At 39.7% G+C, this 25,854-nt stretch overlaps 2 protein-coding genes across 2 annotated transcripts; one reads left to right on the top strand and one right to left on the bottom strand.

Moving 5' to 3' along the window:
- Positions 1 to 214: 214 nt before the first annotated feature.
- Positions 215 to 5,854, top strand: LOC131628376 (uncharacterized). Its single transcript, XM_058899209.1, has 3 exons — positions 215 to 660; positions 751 to 1,168; positions 5,681 to 5,854. Exons 1-3 carry the CDS (start codon positions 215 to 217, stop codon positions 5,852 to 5,854), a joined length of 1,038 nt encoding a protein of 345 aa, XP_058755192.1.
- A 4,386-nt stretch (positions 5,855 to 10,240) lies between these two features.
- Positions 10,241 to 10,966, bottom strand: LOC131628374 (uncharacterized). Its single transcript, XM_058899208.1, has one exon. The coding sequence runs from the start codon at positions 10,964 to 10,966 to the stop codon at positions 10,241 to 10,243; it is 726 nt and encodes a 241-aa protein (XP_058755191.1).
- Positions 10,967 to 25,854: the final 14,888 nt, after the last annotated feature.

The following is a 25,854-nucleotide window of genomic DNA, read 5'->3' as shown; positions in this document are numbered from 1 at the left end:
GGTGGGTCAAACTTCGAGGTAGGTATTTCAACCTCCAGTCTTTTCTGAACCTCCGCCTATTGTTCATACTACTGCTCAAGTTGTTCCAGCTTGCTATGACAATCCTCTCTATGATTACCGTTCAGTTGGTTCTCGAAGTGTCAGTCAAGGAGATTGTGGTGAAGTTGAAGAAGTCCGTGAGCAATATTAGGCATTGGAAAAGAGACTAAGAGCTATGGAAGGAAGCAATTTCTTTAGTGTGAATGTTGATAATATGGGTCTTGTTTCGAATCTTGTCATGCCTTCCAAGTTCAAAGTTCCTGAGTTTGAGAAGTATAAGGGGCATACTTGTCCAAGGATTCATTTGACCATGTATTACAGAAAGATGACTGCTTATACCAACAACCAGAATTTGCTCATTCACTGCTTTCAGGATAGTTTAAGTGGTGCTTCGTTGAAGTGGTACATGAGTTTAGAAAAGGGTTGTGTTCAAAGTTTCCAAGATTTAGCTGATGCATTCATGAAACAGTACAAGTATAATCTGGATATGGCACCCGATCATCGTCAACTTCAGAATATGGCTCAGAAGGAAAAGGAATCTTTCAAAGAATATGCTCAACATTGGAGAGAATTTGCTTCCCAAGTTGAACCACCTCTGTCTGAGAAGGAATTGACCAGCTTGTTCATGGATACTCTCTCTCCTTTCTTTTGGGAGAAGATGATTGGAAGTGTGTCTTCAAATTTCACCGATTTGGTAACAATTTGTCAAAGGTTAGAAGAAGGAATCAGGAAAGGAAAAGTGTCTGTTGCTGTTGATTCTTTAAAGAAACCTTTTCGGGGCTTCCAAAAGAAGAAAGAAGGTGAAACTAGTGCTGTTGAAAGGCCTCGACAGAGAGCTCAACATTGTGATCAACCTCAGGTAGCTGTTGTTCAAATTCCTCGTCAAAATGCTGGTCAGAATCAGAATCGTGCTGCAAGGCCTAAAAAAGAGTTTGATCCTATTCCGATGACATATACTGAATTGTATCCTCACTTGGTTCAACTAGGTTTGATTACCACAAGGTCTTTTACTCCTAGAGATCCTCCTCCTGCTGGATTCAGGGATGATCTTCATTGTGAATTCCATCAAGGAGCTGCTGGTCATGATTTGGAGCATTGTTATGCACTGAAGGCTAGAGTGCAAGATTTGGTCAGAGGAAAAGTGATAGATTTCAAAGCTATAACTTCAAACGTGGTCAACAATCCTTTTCCAGTGAATGACAAATGAAGCTTCAGTTAAAGTCATATTCTCTCCTAAAGCCAAGTGTTTCAGACAGGACAGCTCATCCTTGTTGCTTATTAGTCACTAGGCCATGTTTCTTTACTGTTTGCATTTCTTTCAATTGTAATGCATGTTTAATTTCAAACTTGTTTGTTTCTTACTATTAATTTTAAATGAAATGAGCATTGCATGTTTTGATTCAATTCTTTTATATATGTTTCTTTTATTTGCTTTCTTTCCCATGTTGTCTATGCAAAGATTGGAGGGAGGATGATGAAAACGAGATACCCATAATTGTTGTTGGTGTGCTTTCGAGTAAAACTTTGTTGATGATGTACAGGCCTTGTTTCAATTCCCAAACACTGGAGAAATAAGAAAGTTAATCCCTTGTTAACCCCTCTGATCCTTCGAAGTTGGAGTTTTCTTTTTAAATGAAAAGACCCGCAATTTTAACCTGGGGATGGGTAGTTTTCAGTTTATTCATCTGTGCACTCAAATACAAGAGTTTCATTCAAGATACCTTTCAATAAAGGTTGCAATCTCAAGCTTTCCTTCGCACACATCCAAGAAGTGTCGAAGATGTTTTCAAACAAAAAGTGATGGTGATGGTTCTCCGCAATTGTTAAGCAAGGCAGTCACTATCTTTCAGAAAGAAAAAAAAAAGAATAAAAGTTCAAGAAAATCCCGCTAAGTCAAAACCTATGAAGGAGACTTAGGCAAAAAAAATATTGGGGCATCCTGCTAACTGTAATCTCAAATAAAACAGTTCAGGCAAAAGTTAGAGAAATTAAAAGAAAAAGTTGGAAAAAAGAGAAGTCAATAATTCCTAAACAATAAAATGTTGTAGAAAACAAGTGACTGTCATCTCAAAGTATATTCCTTGGCTTCTGAATCAATATTGTCAAACAAGTGCTGTAAATTCCAAGTTCTCTTGAAAACTTGAATGCATAGGTTGAATTAACTGAATATAGGATGGAAGTTCATCACGAAGAAGGGGTGGGCACTAATGAATTTTGAGCCTTATTCCTTTGTTTATAAAACCGTGAACCGGGCCACGTTACAACCTTCAAAAGTCCTAATTGAGGCCAGGTTTATTTTGAAAGCATACTACAGCAAGGTTGCGTTAACCTGACTCCAAAGTTATGCCAATCATTTGTCTTGATCTTTTGCTTTACCTTTCATTTCAAATTCCATGTTTCTCCTTTCTCTTTGCTTTATAATTCCATATCTTATGATTTCAAAAATTTGCATGTTCTTTGCATTTAGATTACAAGTTTTAAACAAACATTTTTGCCTGTAAACAGCATTCCTCCTCAAGGAATTTCAAACAGTTGAGAAATTGGTCTGTGATCTCATCAGGGGCATTTCACTTCAAGGTCCTGTTCAAGGTTTATCTCAGTGCAAGCTATTCTCAGATTTGGTTTATCTTATCTCTTTCAAGACTCGTGCTGGGGAAAGTGTTTCCAAGTGCCCAGTAAAGCTGTCATTTCAGAAATTATTCAAGCTGAAGCCATGGTCATTTGTTCTATATTAATCAGTCAAGCTGGGGCAATCTTCTTCAGGAGAATCTCCAAGCAGTTTATCAGTCCCTCTCGAAGGATCAGTTCAGTACAGTTTGCAAGTGTGATAGAAGAGTTTTTGGCAGTGTTCCATGTGTTGAGGAATCAGATATCCCTTTCTGCCGCACAATAGAGTCTCTCTCAGTTGTCACAAATAAATGCATTGCATCAATCATTCATGTCATGCATAGAAAATTCCATATCATGCATGGAAACAAATTCATATTCATTTGCATTTTCCGAGGTCTTGTTGCAATTAACATCTTACCTTGAGATCAAAGTCCAACTCACTTGGCATCTATCCAATACAGATTTATCCTTTTGGTTCATTTTTCTTTGTTTATCCGATGTTAATTCCGGATGTGTCTCTTTTGTTCTGATGTTTTTTCTAGAACTCGTTTATCCGGTGTTTATTCTGGATGTATCTCTTTTGTTCTGATGTTAATTCCAGAGCTCGTTTATCCGATGTTTATTCCGGATGTGTTTCCCTTACGACCATGCTTTATCTTGGTTCCCTTTACGACCATGTTTTATCTTGGTTTCCCTTTACAACCATGTTTTATCTTGGTTCCCTTACAACCCTATTTCATCTTAGTTCCCTTACAACCATGCTTTATCTTAGTTCCCTTACAACCATGCTTTATCTTGGTCTCCCTTGCAACCATGCTTTATCTTGGTTCCCTTCGACCATGCTTTATCTTGGTCTCCTTTCAACCATGCTTTATCCTGGTTCCCTACAACCATGCTTTATCTTGGTCTCCTTTCGACCATGTTTTATCTTGGTTATTCCAATCTTGTTTTATCTTGATTGTTCGTTGATGTGGTTTCATTCATGTTTCATCTTGAATGCCTCAGATACTTTCTCACTTCATTCAGATCCATTCCTGGATATTGTGATACCTTTTTTTCAGCTATCTCTTTCATCAAGTCTTTTGCTCATTCCCATTACAGTTTGTCTCTCGTGGCGCTATATTCCCCACAGAGACTCGAATCTGTCTCATACCATGTCATTCAAAAACAAAAAGAGTTCATATATTCATATCATTCTTGAGGCATCTTAGGCTAAAAATCGGGCTTTGTTTATATTTAAGTATCTCCTATCTCCTGATAGAAGAAACTTAAATAGGGGCAGCTGTTGCACCCTGATTTTTACCCTGCGATCCCATGTCATTTGCATCATTTCATTCCATTATATTATGCTTTATGTTTACTAACCATTAATTCAAAATTGCAAAAATATGTCTTGTTTCTCTTTTATTTTTGTTGCAGGGACTGGATAAAAGAAAAGTGGGATTTGCGAGGTGATTCGACTTAAAGTCAACATTTCAAATCCAAGTTCAAGTCAAGATTTAGAGTTCCATTTTCTCATTTCATTTTCAAGTTTATGGTCATTTTATGATTTTTAATATTAATTTTTAGTATTAATTCTAATTCTAATTCAAATTTGAAATATCTTTCTAATTTGAGGTATTATTAAAATTAAAACTATTCTTTAATATAAAAATCATTTTATTATGTTAGTTTGTTTTTATTATTAACCATTTTTTTTATTAGTGTTATTTTTAGTTCATTTATTCAATAAAACAGGTGGAAAAGAAATTGCAATGGATCCCATGAAGTCACACATTCCACACTCATTCACGTTTCCAGCAAGGGGAAGAGAAGCTCAAGATTTTCATCCATTCCACAAAGTTTCAATTGTCAAACTTTCAACTTCAATTTCAAAACAATCCTCACCATCCATTTCAATTGAATCAAGGGCTGAAATCTTCCAAAATCAAATCACACGGATTCCTCTCTTTTCTCCCTTCCAGTTCTCCAATTCTGTTACAAAAATTCCCTCTCAATTTTGATCCCAAAGTTCAATCCCTTACACTATAAATAAAGCTTTAGTCTCACAAGAAAGGGGAAGAGAAAAAAGTACTGTTATGCTGCAGAAATCAAGCTAGAATTCTCCTCCAAACACTCACGTTATCAGCTTCATCACTCTCCAAAATTTCCTCAAATCCTTCACATACAGCTTCACAATTCACAATTCCAAAACCTGCATCTAAATTCACTCATTATCATCATGCATATTCAACCGACTTCGTCACCAATTTGCACAAATAACAACTCAAACGCATAACTATGAACCACGCCGCATCACTTCCACCATTTGTGTTCAACTCCGACGCGAAATCATCAGAACAACAATTCCGAACGCACCACGACCACTTTTCAGTGTCATCAGATTTGTGATATTAAAACAGAGCAAGGTCAAGGTATATCAATCGGAACAGCCACACAAAATTCTGAATCGGAACTTACGAGAGGAAGAGGAATATCGAGTCGCAGAGGAAAAGAGATTCGAGCTTACCGTGGATTCGTCCCTCCGAGAACATTCGGAGCCAGTTCGTTTTCCTTTTTGAATTTTCTTCATGTTTGTTATAACTTCCATCCCTGATTGATTAGCTTGTAAATTTGTTTGTTAACTTGATTGAATCGTCACTTTTATTGAACTATGTTGCACTTATTTGAGTTTGATTCTAATTTTTGTATCTATGCTTCCTCTGTGATATGTCATGATATTGGTGCTGAGTTGAGCTTTAGTATATTTTGTTTTGAGCGCGAATAGAGAGGGTTTAGGTGAGCAGTGAGATTTGAGTTGAGAGCAGGAGATGGAATCGAACTGAGAGGGAGTGAGTTTGATAGATTTGCGAAAGAGAATATGCAAAGCAGAGAGTCGAGATAACATGGCCTAGGAAGCAGAACCGTCTGAGATAGAAAGAGAGTGGTTAACGTGAGAGAGAGGAAATTGAGCTATTGATTTGAGAGTTAGGTTGAGTGATGACTCCATTGTTGTTTGATATTATTTTAGAGTGAATATTGTTGGCTGTAGACTGAGAAACCGAGAGATGGCCGTGAGATTCTTCTTGTTTATTTTGCTGATCATTGTGAGAGGTGGAGAGTTACCATTGTTGTGGTTTCTGAAGCAGAGCGTGTTTCAGAGAAAGAAGAGGATACAGAGGACCGAATTTTGAGTGATAGAGGCGGGTTGGTTCTTAGACTTTAGGGTTTTTTTATTGGGCTTAAGATGGATAGAAGCCCATGTCGTTTTATGTTCCGTCTCCCTGTTCTCATGCGATGCACCCCCTCAATCCTGACTGTGATGTTTTGCTTTGGGCCAGATCTATGAGGCCCAACGCATTTCCCTTTTTATGCACCCATTATTTGCTGTTTCGTGGCCCATTTTAATTGTTTTTATTTTTTGGTTGTGATTTTTGTGTTATTATTTTCAATTTGCATTTGTTTGATTTAAAAATACAAAAGCATGCTTAACATCACACACACACAAAATCTTTTGAGCCTCCGAAGGTCGAGCAGGAGTGGAACGCGACGTTTAACATCACACACACACAAAATCTTTTGAGCCGAACTATGGCTGCTCTGATTCCTTAATCGGGATACGTAGGCATTAGGTCTCGGGGCCTGAACAAGCACAATCTTGTATATATTTTCTTTTGCTTCCCCGTGTTTATTTTCTCTTCTTTCTTTGCGCGTTTCCCTTTGGCTTTTAGCTTTAGATTTTTAGATAACACCATTAGATTTAGACTAACGAAAGCGGATCCCGTCGAGTACGACGGACGTGAGGAGTGATAAACCCTTCTCCTTGTGTAACCGACACCCTTACCTGTATCTCTGGGTCGTAAGACCGTTGTTTGTTTTCTTTTATAGGCTTTAGTCGATGTTTTCCTTTCCCATTTTTGGGATAAATAAACAATCGATGGCGACTTCATTGATTTCATTTTGATGATTTCAATCCAGTTGTTTCAGCGGCCTCTGCTTGTTTGTTTGTCTGGGGGTGTTCGACTGATGCGAAATGTTGTTAGGTTCCCAATTTCGTGACGAATTCTTGAAAACACCTGTCGGTGAACTGGGTGCCGTTGTCGGGGATGATGGCCAGGGGTACCCCGAACCGGGCGAGGATGTTTCTTTTATAGAAGCGGAGTACCTTTAGGGATGTAATTTTGGCCAATAGTTCGGCTTCGACCCTTTTGGTGAAATAATCGACTGCGACTATGAGATACTTGTTCTGATTGCTCCCGGTCACGAATGGGCCGAGGAGGTCAATGCCCCACCTGAAGAAAGGCCAGGGAGAGGATAAGGACTTGAGTTCATTGGGGGGTGAGAGGTGCATGTCCCCGAAACGTTGGCACTTGTCACATTTCTTCACGTATTCCTTGGCATCGCCTTGCATTGTGGACCAGTAATATCCGGCTCGGAGTTCTTTCTGGGCAAGAGACCTACCTCCTAGATGTTGAGAGTTGATTCCCTCGTGTACCTCTCAGAGTATAAGGGGAACCGTGTCCTCATCTATGCATTTGAGGAGGGGTATGGAAAATCCTCGCCGGTAGAGGCGATTTTCGACCAAGACGTATGAGCATGCTCTCCTCCGGATTATGGATGCCTCTTTGGGGTCGACAGGCAGGAGGTCTCTAGTTAGGTAGTTATATACAGGGGTCATCCAGCAGGATGCGTCCCTGATCGCGTTTATGAGTGTTAGTGCAGGCGGAGGTTCGGTGCTGGGTTCTGGAAATATTTCTTGGATTACGGATTTGTTGCCTCCTTTCTTTCTTGTGCTACCTAGTTTCAACAGAACATCTTCCCGAGAGTTGTGTTCTCTTGGGATGTGTTTCACTTTGGCACTCTGGAATCGGTTTAATCTTTCGGGTACGAGGGTTAGGTATTTTGTGAGGGCTTCGCTTTTGACCAGATATTCGCCTGAGATAAGGGATGCGACCAGCTAAGAGTCCGCGAATACCTCGATCTCCTTGGATTCAAGGTCATTCGCGTGGCGCAATCCAGCGAGCAGGGCCTCGTACTCGGCTTGGTTGTTGGACGTTGGGAATGAGAGCGAGAGGGATACTTCTATGAGGGTCCCTTCCCCGTTTCCTAGGATGATCCCAGCTCCGCTTCCCGCCGAGCTTGATGCCCCGTCCACATATAAAGTCCATCTCTGGGCATTGTTATTTTTTTTTTCTAGGAAGGCCATTTCGGCCACGAAAACTTCCAAGACCTGTGCTTTAAGGGCCTTTGTCCCTTCGTATTTGATGTCGAACTCCGCAAGCTCCAATGGACCAGCGGAGCATCCTTCCGGCCATGTCGGGACGTGCTAGCAATTGTTTCACTGGTTGCTCGGTTCACACGGATATGGCATGGACTAGGAAATAGTGCCTGAGTCTCCGAGCCGCGGTTACTAGTGCGAGTCCTACTTTTTTGATATACTGGTATCTGACCTCGGGGTCTTGGAGTGCTTTTCTTGAGAAGTAGATGGGTTTCTGGCCTTCCGAGGTTTCTCGTATCAAGGCGGCGCTAACGGCCTCGGTGGCCACGGCGAGATAGAGGTATAGGGTTTCTCCGGCCTCAGGTCGAGACAGGACCGGTGAGCTAGAGTGGGCTTGCTTTATATGGGAGAGGGCGCGCTTGCACTCTTCCGTCCATTCGAAAGCGGTTTCCTTGCGCAAGAGTTTAAACAAGGGAAGGGCATGTTGAGCGGATTTGGCCACAAATCTGGATAGTGATGTGAGCATGCCGTTTAAGGTTAGGATTAATTTTTTTGAGCTCGGGGTGGAGAGATCCAAAAAAGCCCTGCATTTATCCGGGTTGGCTTCGATTCCTCTTTCCGTTAGGTAGAAACCGAGTAATTTTCCTGCTCGGACAACGAAAGTACACTTCTCGGGGTTGAACCTCATTCTGCACCACCGGGCTTGCTCGAAGACCTTTTTGAGGTGGGCAGCATGGTCGGTTTATTTTTGGGATTTGACGATCATGTCGTCCATATAGACTTCGAGCATGTCGCCTATTTCGGCCCGGAACACTTTGTTCATCATGCGCTGGTATGTTGCGCCTGCGTTTTTCAGACCGAAGGGCATTACATTGTAGTAGTAGTTGCCCGATTCGGTCATGAAGGCCGTGTATTTCTTGTCACTTTTAGCCATGGGTATTTGATTATACCCAGAATACGCGTCCATAAATGAAAGTAATTTAAAACCGATGGAATTATAGACTACTTTATCTATATTGGGCAGAGGATAAGCATCTTTTGGGCAAGCCCTATTAAGATCGGTGTAGTCAGTGCACATGCTCCATTTTCCATTTGATTTTTAACAAGTACAGCATTAGAGAGCCAAGTAGTATATTTGGCCTCAGATATAAATTTGGCCTCTAGGAGGTCTTTTGAAGCTATTTCGGCCGCGGCCATTTTTTCTGGTGACTGTTTTCTTCTCCTCTGAGCGACGGCCTTGCAGGCGGGGTCGATAGTCAGGTGATGGCAAGCCACCTCTGGATCGAGCCCGGGCATCTCGGCGGCGCTCCAAGAAAATAGGTCAGCGTTTTTGCGGAGGCAAGCTTTGAGTTGTCTTTTGGCCAGTTCAGGCAGGTCTGCTTCGATTTTGACTCCCCTGGTCGGATCTTCTCCGAGGGCCACGAGTTTGAAGTCTCAGTCTGGAATAGGCCGGAGGATTCCTTCTGATGTACCTGCATTTGTGCTCTGCTCAGGTTCTCCCAGGAAACGGCTGTCGAGGTCGACCGTGTCGATGCGCGGCATTGATCGGTTGGTCTCGGAGACAGCGTTGGTCGCTGTTTTGTCCTGAGCGGGTGTCTTTATCGTACTCAGGCCTTTGGTGGAGGCTTCGAAGCATCTCCTGGCCGCTTCATTGTCGCCGTTACGTGTCGCGACTTGTCCTTTGGTTGTGTAGTATTTGAGTTTGAGATGCATGGTTGAGGGGACCGCGATCAACTCGGCCAGGGTCGAGCATCCAAGGATGAATTGGTATATCGATGGGCATTCGATGACCAGGAATTGGACTTTTACGGCCCTCGCGGTTTCCGCCACTTCGATTGAAACTATGAGCTCGACGAAGCCCCACGGTTTAGTCACCGTGCCGTTGAAACCTTGTAGGTCCGATCCTACATAGGGTGTAAGGTGGTTGTCGTTAAGTTGCAGTGTTTTGAACAGTTGGGAGTACATAATGTCAACCGAACTTCCTTGATCGACCAATATGCGTCGAACATCAAAGTTGGCCATCCGAGCCCGGATGAGGAGGGGAATGGTGGCATTGGGTGCTCCGTCGGGCAATTCTTCTTTGTAGAAGGATATGGAGGATGGGTTGCCTTGGGGTTGGTCGAGAGTAGCGGCCTTGCAGGTACTGGCTGAGATCAGCTCGTCGAACTTTCTTTTTACGGATCCGACGGTGAGCTTGCTGAATCCCCCGCCCGATATGACCATGGCGGAGGGGAACATCTCCCATGCGCTGTGAGGAGAGGGGTTGGTCACTGATTTGGCCCAATCAAGGAGGTAAAAGTCTTACGGCCTAGTGATGCTCATGGCTACTTGCATGGCGGGCGTGTCCTCCGCCGGCTTTTCCTCGGTGATTGGTTTGGCTTCTTTGGCGGCCTCCTACTTCTTCGCGTATTGCTTCAGTTGTCCCTCCCTGATTAATATTTCTATGGCATCCTTTAGGTGGATGCAGTTTTCGGTGTTGTGCCCGTGGCCTTTATGGAATCGGCAGAACTTCGATTTATCCATGTTCGGTCGTGCAGGCAAGGTTTTAGGGAAGCGGACCTTGCCCGTCCGGAATTCAGCGTTCACGCATTCGTTTAAGATGCGCTCCCTTGAGGCGTTGAGAGGGGTGTATTCTCGGAACTTCTCGGCTGGGGCCTTGTAGTCCTTGGGATCCCGGCCCTTGTCGTCTTTCTTTTTGTCCCTTCCCCGACGGGAATCGTCTTGGCAACCATTTTTACTGCTTTCTTCCTGACTGGAATTGCGCACCGCATGAGCGGCCTCATTTTCCTCATATTGTATGTATGCTTGGGCTTTGAGGAAGAACTTGTCTAGAGTGGCCGGTGTTTCGATCCCGACGGCTTTGGCGAAGTCTGAACGTTGTCGGAGGCCTCGCTCGAGCAAGAATTTCTTCATATAGGCAGTTGTGGATACTTGTAGGGCTTCCTTGTTGAATCTTTCTATATAAGCCCGTAGGGACTCCTCTTTTCCTTGGATGATGGCTTCCAAGGATGCTTCTGACTTGGGGTGTCTTCGGGAGGCCGTGAAGTGTCTGGAAAAAAGTTTTCTGAGTACCTTCCATGAGGTGATGGACTCATCAGGCAAACTTTTGTACCAAGTCATGGCCCCTTTACGCAGGGTGGTAGGGAACAAACAGCATTTGATGGCACCGGGCACTCCTCTGTATTCGAGAAGGGCGTCGATGTTCTCAATATGTTCGTGCGGATCAGTGGTTCCGTCGTATGTGCCTAGTGGCGGGGGGTTTTCAAGACCAGCCGGTAGGAGCACTTCCAAGATTGAATGGGACAGAGGACCTCTACGCTCCTCTTCGTCATCACTGGCGGAAAGAGTGGAAGAGCGGCTCCGACTCCGCCTGTGTCGTCTCCGATTATTGTCGTGCTTTGTAGGGGGTGACCCGGATCTTCTTTTTGGTCGCGGAGAATGCGACCGGTGTCAGGAGCGGTGGTCGCTTGATCCTTTATTGGAGGAAGGACCCGCGTTCTCCCTGGGGGAGGGAGATCGAGGGTGTTTCTTGGGAACCATGTCACGCTGAGATCGATGTTTGTGACCGGGGGGACTCTTCGATCGGCGTTTTAGTTCGAGCGCCCTGATCCTGTCGTCTTCGTGTTGTATGAGCGCATTGGTCTGGGCAAGAGCGGCAAGAACAACATTCATGGTCTAGTCCTGGGGAGTCTGATATTTGGAGATGAAAGGGTTACCCATAATTTCTTCCTGGTTGTCCTGCCCGCTTGTATTTTCGAGACGATGAAGTGGATCATCTTGGAGATCTTTTGGAGAAGGGGACGCCGTGGCACCGTCTCGAGGGACGGTGTTTCTAGAGGGGGGAATGACGACGGAGATGTCGTTCTTCTTGAGTATTGCAGCGTATAATGAAGAGGAGTCTTCGTTATTTCCAACCATGAGTAAAAGTTGATTTGAGCTTTGGTTCCTGGGTTCTTGCAGAAGGCAAGAGTGGATCAAGAAGGTGCAAGAAGAGGAACGGGGGAGCTATGTTCCCACAGACGGTGCCACTGATCTTGCCGAGTGGATCAGGTGGCCAGTAACAATGAAGGCTTGATCTTTGGAATGGTTGTGCGGAAAAAAAGGGTTGTACCTGCAAGGCACTCCGATGCCAAAGTAAGTATGTATTCCACAAGGTACAACAAAGTGAGAGAATTTTGGGGGTGGAAAATTTGGGGGGGTGGAAAATTCCACAATTGCAATATTTGGCTCTTTTTATTTGTTGAAATTCTTATTGGGTGATTGTTTTGAAATTGCTGATGGAGTAATGTTTTGAAATTATTAACCTAATTTCAGTGATAAGCCTGTTGGATTGGGGGTTAGGTCAAGACGTTGCACTTTGTTGGCGGAAGATGGGGTTGTTAAGCTTTTCAATTTAGAAGAAGGTGGTGCTCTTACTTTCAGTGGTGCTGATGATATCCTTGAAGTTCTCTGAAATATTTGGGTTGTAACGTGAGTTTCTTGTTTCTTCAATCGGTTTAGGTTGATACACTTTGATAGTTTTGGTTTGATTAATAATAACGTGGATTTGATTTAACCTAATTAGTGTTGTTTTATGTACTAATTATCATTATCTTGTGATGTGTTGATGGGGTTTTGGACAAGGAGAAAGGAAATATTGAATCTGGTGAGATTCTTTGCCTTGCAAGTGAAATACGTGGAGAAGTTCACGTCCATGACGAGGTTTTGCACGCTACAACTCTGCAGCTACCTGAGGTAAATGAGCTAATTTATTTCTCGATATTGTTAGAGCCATTACTTAATGAGAGACTTGGCTTGAAGAATACAACAAGGTTAGTTGTTTTTATTTTCCTTCGACGTGACACTTTGACGACTTCCATTTTTCAATCATACTTGTCTCACACTATTCATTATTTTTCATCTTCCAGGATGATAATCGATATAATGCTAGAAGAGGTGAAAGTTTGATTTCTTGTTCATCCTTTTCTATTTTAACACTGAGGTTTGTGAATTATCTCTGTTGAAGGCTTGAAGCAATCTTGCTTTGTGTATCTTATAGTGAAAAGTTCATTTATTCATGGACCTTGTCATAAGTGAGGTTCTTGTTATATTTAATACTAATGCCAATATAATTTTAGTTTGTTGTTTACTGTATTATAGGCTTGCCATTTATTGTGCTTTTTGTCAAAGGAACTCATGGGTGTTTCAGTTGCAATGAGTGAGAGAGAATTAACATTTCAGTTTATTTGACATTTAGTAAATATTAATGCATTGAAGTTGTAAATTTGACTAGCTTTTTATTGAACTGCTCTTTGTCGCTACCGCGAAAAATGGAATCAGAGTCGCCACTAATATATTCATCCCATCGCGGGAAAGGAATATCAGAAACCTAACTCGAAATAAGAACAAAGGTCTTTCGACCAAAGAACAGGGCACGGGAGTCGGTTACGCAAGGGGAAGGTGCTAGCACCCCTCACGCCCATCGTACTCGATGGTATCCACCTATGTTTGTTTCTATCTAAAGGGTGTATCTAATGTCTAAACCTAAATGCGAATGAATGCAAAAGAAATATGGGGAAAAGAAGGAATTATTTACAAGTGTGCTCGCTTAGGCCCCGCGACCCAATGCCTACGTATCCCTTACAAGGAATCAGAGCGACCGTAGTTCGGCTCAAGATTTTCTATGTTTTTGTGTTTTTTAGTTGAACAGAGGTTAAAGTCGCACTCCACGATGCTCGACCTTTGGAGACTTATACGCCTAATTATGGAATGGATTCAACATGTTCTTAAGAATGCCACGAGGGCGAGAGATAGAAGAGAGTTTGAGCGTTTCGAGGAAATCCCTAAAGCAAGGGAAACTCGAGTTACTCTTTGGTTTGTGTCTTTTAGAATTTGGGAACTTACGCCCGAATGGAACCCTAAAGCAAGGGAGATCCAAGCACTCGAATGATTCCCTAAAGCAAGGGAGATTCAAGCTTCCATTCCCTTTTTAATGATTTTCACTTTTTTATTAATGTTTTTTAAGTGTTTTCTTTGTATTTTTTAAAGGGATTTTATTCAACTATTTATTAGTGTTTTAATGTTGAAAAGAAAAAGAATGAAAATAGGGGGACTAGCCTAATTGCTAAACCTAGTGTTATTCTAATTCCTATCTAAAATCTAAACTAAAATCTAAAGGGGAAATTAACTAAGAAAGAGAACAAATCATTGAAGTACTAGGGGCAATATAGGCATTTCACAAAATACGGAAATTATATTCACAAAATAGAAGAATTAAATCTAAACCAACAAAGAAAATATTCACAAGTCTTTTCGTATTTTTATCAAGTTAGAACTATTTTTATTAAAGACTAAAGACAAACTATGCATTTTTTATTATTAATAACCAATCAAAATTCAAAGAAAATCTCAATTAAAATTCTAAAAGGAACTAACTATTTCTAAGATTCTAATTAGTCAAAAAACCATTTTTATCAATTTTTATTTAAACAAAAATGAATTAACATGCAAAAAAGAAAGAGGAAAGAAAACTATTTTTATTTGTTTTTTATTATTAGCAGCAGGGGGTGAATTAGTAAAACAGAGCTGAACTAATTTCCAGTTACTATTACGTTTGGGCCCAAGATCAGGGGGGTGTGGATAAAAGGAGGCGCTAAGCCCAGTCAGTCAGAGTGTTAGCATTAGCAAAGATGAGGTACACCTCAACAAAATCAAAAACCCAAGTCAATATGGATATCGAGGCCCAACATTCCCAAACTTAATTCAATTTGCATTAATTTCAATTACTCTGCCAGCTGATCATTACTACAACCTATGGTATGTATTAAGCATGCATGGAACGTGACATGAAATATAGTGAACCTTCATCAATTGGTCAACATTGTGAGTAAGTGACTACAAGACAAAAGCGTATCTGAACCAATCATAGCATCACACGTAATAAACTAATCATTGGAATGAAGACAAAAATAGCCAAAATAATGGGAAACACGAACCAATAGAGGATGGACACCTAAGCCAGGACATTAAAGGGGAGAGGCGCCTAACAGACGCCGGAGATTCCTCCGGTTGTCTTCTCCGGTAAGGCGCCTCCGTGGCCGTGGTTTAAAACGTCCAGAAAAAAGCGAAACGGACCTTACCTCACTCGGAATTTCACGCTGGTTATAGATCCGGTGCTAGTTTTCTTCATAACTACTCCTATCATTCATACCGAGGCAAAGCATAAAACCCTACCCGATCTAAAGTTGGCAAAACAACATTTAAATGTTATGCGAACAAACCTACACCATCAGTATTCGTACACAACTCAAGCACGCGTAGATGAACATTAAATTCACATGAATCGAGAGCAAGATGGGATGAAGCATCACACAAATGCAATGAATACGTTTCGGACATGCGTGATCTACTCATGTTATCATGAGACTGAGAGTCTTTGTGTTTACCTGAAGCAAATTCTTGATGATAGAACAAGATCCAAGAGATTACCCTTGCTTCGGCGGCGACGCTATGAACCTTCTTCTGAGCTTGATTCTTGGCGCGGTGAGAGTGTCCTCCGTCCTTTGAGAAGTGAGCTCAAAACGACGCAGCCATGGTGGTTCAGTGAAAATGATGAAGTGTGTGCATATTGAGAAAGAAGCTTGTAGTTCATCGGTGAAGATGATGATGAAGTTGGATCGCAGCTTGAGATGATGATGATGATCGTTCAGCGATGATATTGAAGATGAAGGTGAAGGTTGATGGTGTGGTGAGAGTTTGTTACGGTGGAGAGAAGTTTGTTACGGTGGAGAGAGGAATGAGAGAGAGAGTTTGTTATGGTGGTTTGTGGTGGTTAGAGAGATGAAGAAAGTTTGTTATGGTGGTTTGTGGTGAATGGAGAAATGGAGGGAGAGAGGAACGGGGGGAAGAGAGAATGAGGAGAAAATCTGAAACTGAAAAAAAAAGAGAAGTGATGAATGAGAACGTGTGTGGAAATTGTGAAGAATTTTTGGATTATATAGTGATGGTGAGAGTGCATGGGGTTATGGTGAAGTGCAAGTGTAGTGTATTATTTGGAGTTGCATGGGTTGTAGCATGGAATATGCAGTAGCTGATAGTCTTCTCCTTTTACTCATGCAGCTACGTGCTTTGGCATATGCGATACATAGTGATGGTATTAGAGTATCCCGCGCGCGTGACCTGCTGAGCTCGATCCCACATGTAGTCTTCGTGCCCTTGACTTTGAGGCTTGCTATCTCACTCATCACGTATTCAACGGGTATGGTTCTTCAACCATTGAGAAGAGTACATGTAAGAGAACATGGTTGAATTGAGATTGATTCAAATGGGCCTTCTCAAGTCTCTAAAAATGGCTTTACATATAACACACAACCTGTTCGATCATTTGCTTACGCGTGTCACAGCCTTTGGTCCATATCTTTGGCAAAGCGTGACTTTGCAAGGGCATGACTTTGAGCCTTTTTAACTTGATCAATACCCATCCAATTTCCATAATCCTTGTCTTGTTTAGTAGAGGGCATGGCAAAGAAGAGATTGACACCAAGTTTGTACCTTATGGGCCTTTGAATTTCTCTAAAACTGACTTCAAAGATGGCATGCCAACTGTTTGATAAAATGTGTCACGTGTGCCCAGCATTTTGCCCAGCAACATGACTTGAATTACTTGGAACCTTCAAACTTTGCACTTTTGTAGTTCACTAACCATGCTTCAAATGAAAGAACTTCCAACTACAAAGTTGTTCATCTCCATGAGATATACAACTTTGATGTTGAACTTGTCTTGAAATAAAGCCTCTTGACACGTGTAAAGTGATGCTGAAGTGGACTTCTCATCATGCTTTAAAAAGCTAAAATATTTTCTAAGTATGGAGATTACTATTTTTGGTAACTTTCAAATTTCAAATACTTTCCAAAAATGACAATCTCAAATGATTTCTTGATTTTATTTATTTTGTTGACTTTCTTTGACCGATTTTCCACCAAAAGTCAATGTTTGACATTTGACCCTGATTTTGACCACAAAAGTCAACTTTTCCTGATTTTTCCTATTCCAGACGAATTTCCCGATTAATCCATTTATGATCTGATTCTCGATCATCTTTCAACCAAAGAAACTTCAACGAATATTTCTTCAAAGCAACCACATTTTCATATTCAAAAATCATCTCCTGATTAAATTTTGACCAAAAAATCAACAGGGTTGACTTTGGTCAAAGCCCTAATTGGAAATCCAGATGAACTTGAGCATTGTATCTTTTAATCAAAGCTTTGACTTGGAAATGATGAAGCCCTGATTTTAGGAGTATACCAATGGAAATGATCCTCTTCAATAAGACCTCAGATCTTATACTTCTTAACCAAGAATTTCCTCAACCTCAGCCTCTTTTGTCAATTTTCTTGAGCAGTAATTGTGATATGGATGAATGAAATGGATGAATGTCCTATATGAGGTATGCACATGAATGTAAGGTGGGGCCAATTGGATATAAATAAATGGGCAAATTTTGGGGTGCAACACTCTTCTCTCTGAACTATGAATAATAATTTACACAACATTGGTTTGGGTGTGTTTGGTTAGGAATAATTAAAATTCTGAAAAATTTGCATCAATAAAATTCATGCAAAAATGCCGTGTCGCTGAAGAAAGGGGTCTGTTCAATGCTATGCATGTATAAACATGCACCGCACTTGCAGAAATGTAATGACTTAATTGAAGGTGACTATTAATTTGTAAACTCGCCTGTTTACACTTGGAGATTATGCAAAGCAGAATTTTGGCTTTAATGGAAGAAGCCACATCTAAACTGAACATGGAAAAATTTAAAAAGGAACAACAAGTCTTCAATACAAGTTCAAGTTCATCAGAAACTGTATTTCATAAGAACGTTACTCAAGGAAAAGTTGAAGGTTCTATTAAGGTCTGTGCTCTTTATACCACTTCAATATAGCTGTCAGCATTGATGCCGAGCAAGTTAAGTCTTAATGGTTTATTACTTATTTACTCACATAGTAGAATCTCCGACTCTTTTGCAGGTTATTCAAGTAGAATCTCCGATTCTTATTAGCTCCTCAAAAAGAGTTTGGTCCTTTATACTTCAAACTTATAGGTGACACCCCTTGTCTTTTGAGTATTTGTTACATTTCCTTTTGGTTACATGTTTGATATAGATAATTGGATACTGCATTTTGATTTGTGCAGGAAGCAGTTGGTGCGAGAGTTAGGTTTAAAATTACTCACATTACTCCAAAGACACTAAGTTTCTGTTTGGTTATTAGAACTATCTAAAGCTGAACTCTGTGTTTTATGACCATGTTAATTGTCAGACGGCTGCGACTCTCGTGCAGCATAGTAAAAGTTGGAGAAAGGCAATAACTTCAATGTACTTGAGGATAATACAGTGCCGAGATCGGAGGTGGGCTTTGTTGTTGCAACCATCAAAATACTTTTTTAGGCCGAAATTCTAGGATCATGATTGCTTTCAGTCTTTATCACCTAAGACCACCGTGAGAGAATATTCTTCACATGGTTGTATTATCAAAAAAGATCTCTTAGGTTCAGATTCATGTAGTAGTGTTTCATTATAGGTCTATTGAGTAGGAACTAAAGATATTTTTAAAAATAAATTATGAACGATAGGGATACGTCTTCAACGTTCTAGGTATGCATTAACTATTTTCTTCATGTTTAACTATATTAAACTCATCTCAAAAGCCTCTGTATGACTAGCTTCTTTCTTAAAACTTCATATACCATTCTCTTCTACCTATTTATGAACCATTTTTTACAATCATATTGTTTTTTTTCATGTTTCTTCCTTTAATTGTTGTTGAATGCCTATTTGCAGGTTACATAGCATATAACTTTGTCATAGGTGCTTACTCATATTAGGGCCCTAAGGCTGGTTATAGTATCTATAACATGGTAAGACTTTATTTCATGTGATGACCAAGTGTGTACATAAGATTTTACCTTTCTTTCATTTATATATTGTTGATTGCTTAAAATAAGTTTATTCCTGATATCTTAAGATAATTTGCTAATGAAACACAATGTTTTTTGGTATAAAATCATTTTACTAACTAGACTTTACTTTTTCAGACTAATGCATATATGATATTTGGAGGGATTACAATTGTTTGTGGAATATTGAGCACTTTAGCAGGAGGATGTGATATTTGGAGGGATTACAATTGTTTGTGGAATATTGGGCACTTTAGCAGGAGGCTTTGCTCATATTCAACTACTAGAAAGCCTTATGAAAGATTACATGAAAGAAGTTCTGTTGATGACATTAGTGACATTAGGGAAGAAAATTATCTTATATGGAGTATGATTTATAATTAACCACTTCTAGGGATGATGATCTGTTTGTAGTGTTTATAGCAAGTATTTGTCACTCAAGTTTTTATATTTAGTTTTGGTTCAGGTTTATTATATATATATAATGTGGTTTATCAATCATATGGTGATGCTATTGTCATTGAAGTGTGGACATTAAAATAATTTGTATTCATAAAAATATAGCAAACAAATTCTAAATTCTTTAAAATTGGCGCAAGTGATTGGTGTTGGATTAATATAAGCCACTAAATTTAATTACATTAAATTTATATTAAACCGTGGCAAGATTAATGGTTTAGAATGCATAAAATATAACCACGGTTTTAAATCTGTGGTCATAACCAAATCGTGGCTATACCTTGAATCAAAACTGAATGCTAAACATTTAATTGAAACCGTGGCTTTACCATATGGCCACAGTTTTGTAATCATGGCAAATATAAACCACGGCCTTAACCAAACTACCTAGACCGTGGTCTATAAAAGCCACGGATGTCAAAAAAACGTGGTATATACCAAAAAACCATGGACTATACTTTAGGCCACGCCCGCATATCCCAAAGTTGGATTTTCGTGGCCAAACCGTGGCCTCAGCGTTACGCCGCGGTTATTTTACATATAGCCTCAGTTTCTTGGTCGTGGCAGAAGACCTTTTTTTTTGTAGTGAATACTTAATTTTGTAAAGGTAACCATAATCGCTAACTGCCACGGAGATATAGGTTACCTCAGAACACCGAGTCCGTTCACCATTTTTGTAGTAATGCCATGGATTTTTGAGTTTTCAACAAAGCAATGAGGATTTACAAGAGTTTGGATAGTGTTTTTCGGACCACCCTAATTCATGATATGTATGGAAACGAGTGAACTTGGAAACGATGAAGGAGATGAAGGAGACAGATGTGTTTTGGAAACGATGAAGGAGATGAAGAAGACATATGTGTTTGTGGTGTTTAGAGAGAGAAGAGGGAAAACCAGAGAGAGATAGTGAGAGAGTGTTGAAAATGACAAAAGTATGAAAAGAGGGCGGATAGAGGAGAATGAAAGGGAAAAGAGAATTTGAAAAAATTGAATGCCACTTGGACAAAATAACTATTTTCATTGGTTGGAATTAATTTAATTAGTAAATTACGATAAGGGGCATTTCTTAGTGTTAATGTAAAAGCAAGGAAAGGTAATTTAGACGGCTTGGTGGCATCTTTCATTCTTAGTTAGGTAGTTGAAGAGAGAGGGAAACATTGGAAATGGGATGTAGTTGCCACTTGGCATAATCTTTAGTTTTAATTGGACAAGAAATTTGTATTTAGTCGATTACATAATAGAGCATTAATTAATGTAAATGAAAATTGAGTTAAAGGGTAATATCGGGTGTTTGGTGGTATGTCTCAATCTAACTTTAGTTAGGTAGTTGATGCCTTTTTGTAACCACTTGTGTACTAACACAATTATCATTTTTTCCTATCACAATTATCATTTTTTCCTATGTTAACTAATAAAGTCATATGCCTATGCAATTTGTAACAATGATATGTAATTACATTTAAGTTGTAGTCAATGATACAATTTGGTTACAAAATGTAATTTTTAGACACAATTTGCCCCCAAATCAATGAGGCGGAGGATAAAGAAGAAAGGTTGAAATTGTGTTTTCCAGAACCTAATTTTCCTATATTATAGATTAGTGTCTATCTAAGCCGACGCCAATGTCTTTCTCAAAACTTAAATATTTTTATTATTTTAGTGAAATATTCGCGTCTGAAGTCTATCACCATAATAAATTTTTATTTATTATTTTATTGAAATAATAGCACCAGACTCATTGATATATATATATATATATATATATATATATATATATATATATATATATATATATATATATATATATATGAGGACGTATCAAATGGGAACTTTGGTTATTATGAGAATGAGAACTTTTAATAACAACTGTACGATTTAAAATCAATGCTCAGATATTCATTTATGTGATATGTATTTAAATCAGAATCTATCTATTAATTATTGTATTTTAAAATTTGAGTGAAATCTGAGGCATTGATATTAAATCGTACGGTTATTATTAAAAATTCTCAATTCTCATAATAACCAAAGTTCTCGTTTGATACGTCCCTATATATATATATATATATATATATATATATATATATATATATATATATATATATATATATATATATTATTTTGTATATTGATTTATTAAAATATTTGTCTCTTTTATGAGCAACGCTAAAATCATTCCCCATAATAATTTTTTTTTTATCATTATATTGAAATACAAGCCCTAGATTAATATATATTTTATGTTGTTAAAAATATCAAAACAAAATTATACATAACTTAAAATTGAATATCTCTTCACTCCTCCTTTCACGAACTCGTCCGTTTTCTTTTCACAAATTTGATTTGTAATTTGGTTTTTTGAGTTTCATACCATTTTGTTTACTCTATATTTTGAAGTATCCTCCACCCTTTTTTTTTGTTCTTCTTCATTATGTTTTTTATTGGTAGTTTTAATTTTTGGTGCTTTGTGAAGAATACGAAGAAACGGGGATCATCTTCTTCAATGCCACACAACTTCTACTTAAAGTGTGGCAACTTGGTTTGGACAAGTTGGAAGAAGATGATCTCCTGTTTCTTATTTCTCTGTGATCCTTCTGTTAGAGATTTGGTATGATAATCCTGGATATCTTCAAGAATCGTGTTTGTTCACTTTCCGAACAAAGTATTTCGACCCTATTCTTTGTCTGGGTTCACGAAATCTTTGCGTGGATAATTCTTGAAGAACAATCTGTTTCGGACAATGGAGAACAGATCAGAATGTAGAGAGGAAGTATGTAATTTCGTAAACCAAATTGAGACCAAAAGACTCCTTATATAGGAGACCAATAATAGAGACGAAAGGACACACCTTTTCGGAAACAGTTATGTCTGTTGGAACGGGTGCAACTATTCAAACCGAATTGTTATGTCCGTTGGGAAAGGGTGCAACTATTCAAACGAAATTTTTGCTCGGGGTGCTGCCCCTTGGACCCCGGCAGGGCGCTGCCCCGCACCCCGCCAGGGGCTCCGCCCCTTAGACCCCGACGGGGCGCTTCCCCGCACCCCGCCAGGGGCTACGCCCCTTGGAACCCCGTTTCTATTACTCATATTCAATTACACGTTTGGCTCGACGAGCATGCACTCCGCACTACCCTAACTCGTTTCAAACTTAACGCATAATTGCATTGGCCTATAGTAAATCACATTACTACCAAAATGCATTGATGATACTAAAATCACCATCAAACTCCCCTCATTTTAGTATAATCCTTGATTTTACTTTACAGGTATAACGATCAAACAAATGCATAGAAGAAAATGTCTTACGATTGTATTTTCATCTTAGTACAAATACACATTCCAAATATTCGAAAATCGGGGTGTCATAATGATTGAACCCGTCAATCCATTTGAATATCTAAAGATATAGTACACATATGTTTCTTACAATACTCTACTATTCACACTTGACACTTTACAAGCCATGTGTCTGTTAGCTGAAGATTTTGTTTTGCAAATATGGTTCTTCGAAGAATAAAAATTCGAAGAAGAGATGGTTACTGATGACCATCGTTTGAAGATAAGAAAATGGCTCCTGATGGCCATGCTTCGAGAATGAAGATTTCTAAGTCACAGCGGAGATGATGAACACTGAAGCTCATAGGAGTGCATGTCTTCGAAGACTTAGGCAAATTTCATGAAATATGTTAAAGTATTACTATTTAGCGTGTTTTCGTAGTGTTTTAATGTTAAATACACTGCCACGCGTCGAAGAAGGACTTAGGCGGGAAGATTTGAAATTCGAAGACGGTTTCGTAACTGTCTAACAACAGATGGCATCCCTGGAGTTCTTATGAGAAACGTGGCATTAGATTAGCGTAGGGCCGTTAAGGTCGAAATTAGTATAAATAGGAGTCTTAATGTTAAGATTCTGCGTGTTCATTTTGTACAAATCACTCACATATTACTCAAGTATCAAGTGTTAAAGAGAAAGAGTTCGCTGAGAAATGTACGTATGACACCACCATTTTAATACATGTGTATTCCCTTTTCGTTTTCAGATATCTTTTCAGTATTATTGCATTTCATTTACTTCTTGCCATTTACATTCTTGTACTGTTATTTTCATGTCATTTACTTTTGAAGTATTTAATATTTCTGCAATTTTAGATTCTTTACACTTTAAACATTTTTCGTTTCATGTCTTATTTTTGCTTACCCTTTTGTTGAAGTTATACTTGCATATAACAAAGTCACTATCAAGTTTACTTGTTTTATTCGAAGAGACTCTTATTGACAAAGATAAATCATAAATATGGTTCGAACGACCATTAATAACAATCTTTTTGACTATGTGTCCTAGGATCAATCTAGTCGATCCTGCGAGTAACCAAATCATATTTATTTATAGTTTGGAAGACTAGCGGTTGTTTACCGGAAATCACCGTAAACAAATTGGCACACCTGGTGGGACAGTGTCAACCAGATTGTTTTAATCAATTGTTTTATTTTTGTCTAGAAAATATCAAGACCTTGTATGAACCTTAGGAACGGTAAGTTAACGAACAGTGCACAACCGATTCCCAAACGAAGATACAACAAGAAAATGGTCGTTACGGCCAGTGCAGGGGGAGATCAAGATCCCCCACAAGGTTCAGGATCAGGCGCAGCAAATTCGACTTCCACTCAAGGAGCACGGGATATACCAGGTCCAAATGGGTCAAGACCTGCAGATAATTCCCAGGCCATCCCTGAGAATAATACAGGACCATTAGGGACTGTTCCAGTTTCAGTGTCGACCACTGCACCTTCATCCACAAGCGCAGAGGATATACCGTTTTCCTCGACAAATGCTGCAAATAACTTGTTTAGTCAAGGCACAAACTCTGCTTTCGAATGGAGGCCAAATAACCCATACGGAATGCCATACCCATATGGAACAGGCGTACGAGGGGCTGGGCCTACATATGCTACAACTAATAATGCGACGTTTTCGCCAAATGTTGGTTCAGTGGGTCGAAGTGCACACAATACTAGTTTTTCTACCCAAATACCCATGTTTACTACAAATAACCAAGCAGCATTCCGGCAAGAAATGGATGCAAGCAACCATGATATGTTAGGGGTTTCGGCCAAAGAGTTGGCTTCAATTTTGAACCCACTAGCGATGAATATTGCTAGTACAAATCGGGAAAACGTGGAGACTTTCCAAAAGATATCATCTCAAATGAATCGAATGGCAGATTTCATGGGAGTTCCACCACCTAAAAGAAAAGACAAACAGCCTTCGAATCAAGAAGTGAGGCCCGTTTTGGAGCGTATACAAGATGTGGTTCCCCCATCTAGGACAGCCACTAGGGATGTAGGCCCCTCACGAAGAACAGAAACGATCGAAGGAACTCAAGTGATTAATTTAGAGGATTCGAATCAAAGAACCGTTCCCATTCGACAGGAAACGGAAGAAGAAGAGCGACCCAGATTAAGGATTGTGGGTAGGAACGAACATCCAGATGAGATTGTCCAGAGAGTCAGAAGGGAAAATCTGGCTACGGAAAATAACCTAACTGCCATGATAGAAAGGGTTATGGCCAATAATGGCCTTAGTACTGGACTTCGACGTCCGAACTATACGTCCCCCATATCAGATTACATCATGCAGACAGAATTGCCTAGGGGCACTAAGGTACCTAAGTTTACAAAGTTTTCAGGCGAAACTAGCGAGTCAACTGTGGAACATATTGCCAGATATTTGACAGAAGCAGGGGATTTAGCAGGGAACGAGGATTTACGGATCAAATACTTCCCTAGTTCGCTAACAAAGAATGCGTTCATTTGGTTCACCACTTTGCCACCAAACTTGATAGATGCATGGGCATACTTGGAAAGGTTGTTCCATGAACAATTCTATATGGGTCAAACCAAGATATGTTTGAAGGAATTGGCTAGTATTAAGAGGAAGTTTACAGAACCAATTGATGATTACTTGAATAGGTTCCGTCTGTTGAAATCTAGGTGTTTCACAACAGTCCCAGAACATGAATTAGTCGAAATGGCTGCGGGGGGTTTAGATTATTCAATTAGAAAGAAATTAGATACTCAGTATCTTAGGGATATGGCCCAGTTAGCAGATAGGGTTCGACAAGTCGAACGCTTGAAGGCAGAAAAGGTTAGGGCAAATAAAAACTATAAGAAGGAAAGGGTAGCGTATGTTGAAGCAGAGGACGCTGGTGATGAGTCTCTTAGCGACTCATACAACCCTGAAGAAGTCGAAATAGATGTGGCTGAATTAAGAGAAGCGCCACCTTATGCCTGCAAATTACTCAACCCTGCAAATGGAAAAAACCCAGTAGAAAACGATAAGAATGATAGGTTCCCTAAGAAGACTTACACATTCGACATCACCAAATGTGACGAGATATTTGATTTACTAGTAAAAGATGGCCAAATGATACTGCCTCCAAATTCCAAAATTCCTCCATTAGAACAACGAAAGAAAAGAGGTTTTTGCAAATATCATGGTTTTTTAGGCCATAAAACTTCACAATGTTTTCTTTTCAGGGATCTAATTCAAAATGCTATCAAAGATGGGAGGTTGAAATTTGCTGACAAGACCAAGAGTCACATGAAGGTC

Source organism: Vicia villosa, unplaced genomic scaffold, assembly GCF_029867415.1.
Source record: "Vicia villosa cultivar HV-30 ecotype Madison, WI unplaced genomic scaffold, Vvil1.0 ctg.000449F_1_1, whole genome shotgun sequence".
Lineage (NCBI taxonomy): Eukaryota > Viridiplantae > Streptophyta > Magnoliopsida > Fabales > Fabaceae > Vicia > Vicia villosa.
This window is presented reverse-complemented; position numbering and strand designations above follow the sequence as displayed.

Coding starts and splice junctions, on each gene's coding strand:
- LOC131628374 (XM_058899208.1), bottom strand. CDS start 10,966: ATGACTTGGTACAAAAGTTTGCCTGATGAGTCCATCACCTCATGGAAG.
- LOC131628376 (XM_058899209.1), top strand. CDS start 215: ATGGAAGGAAGCAATTTCTTTAGTGTGAATGTTGATAATATGGGTCTT. Junction 661..750: donor GAGAAGGAATTGACCAGCTT/GTTCATGGATAC, acceptor AATTTGTCAAAG/GTTAGAAGAAGGAATCAGGA. Junction 1,169..5,680: donor AGGCTAGAGTGCAAGATTTG/GTCAGAGGAAAA, acceptor TGTTGGCTGTAG/ACTGAGAAACCGAGAGATGG.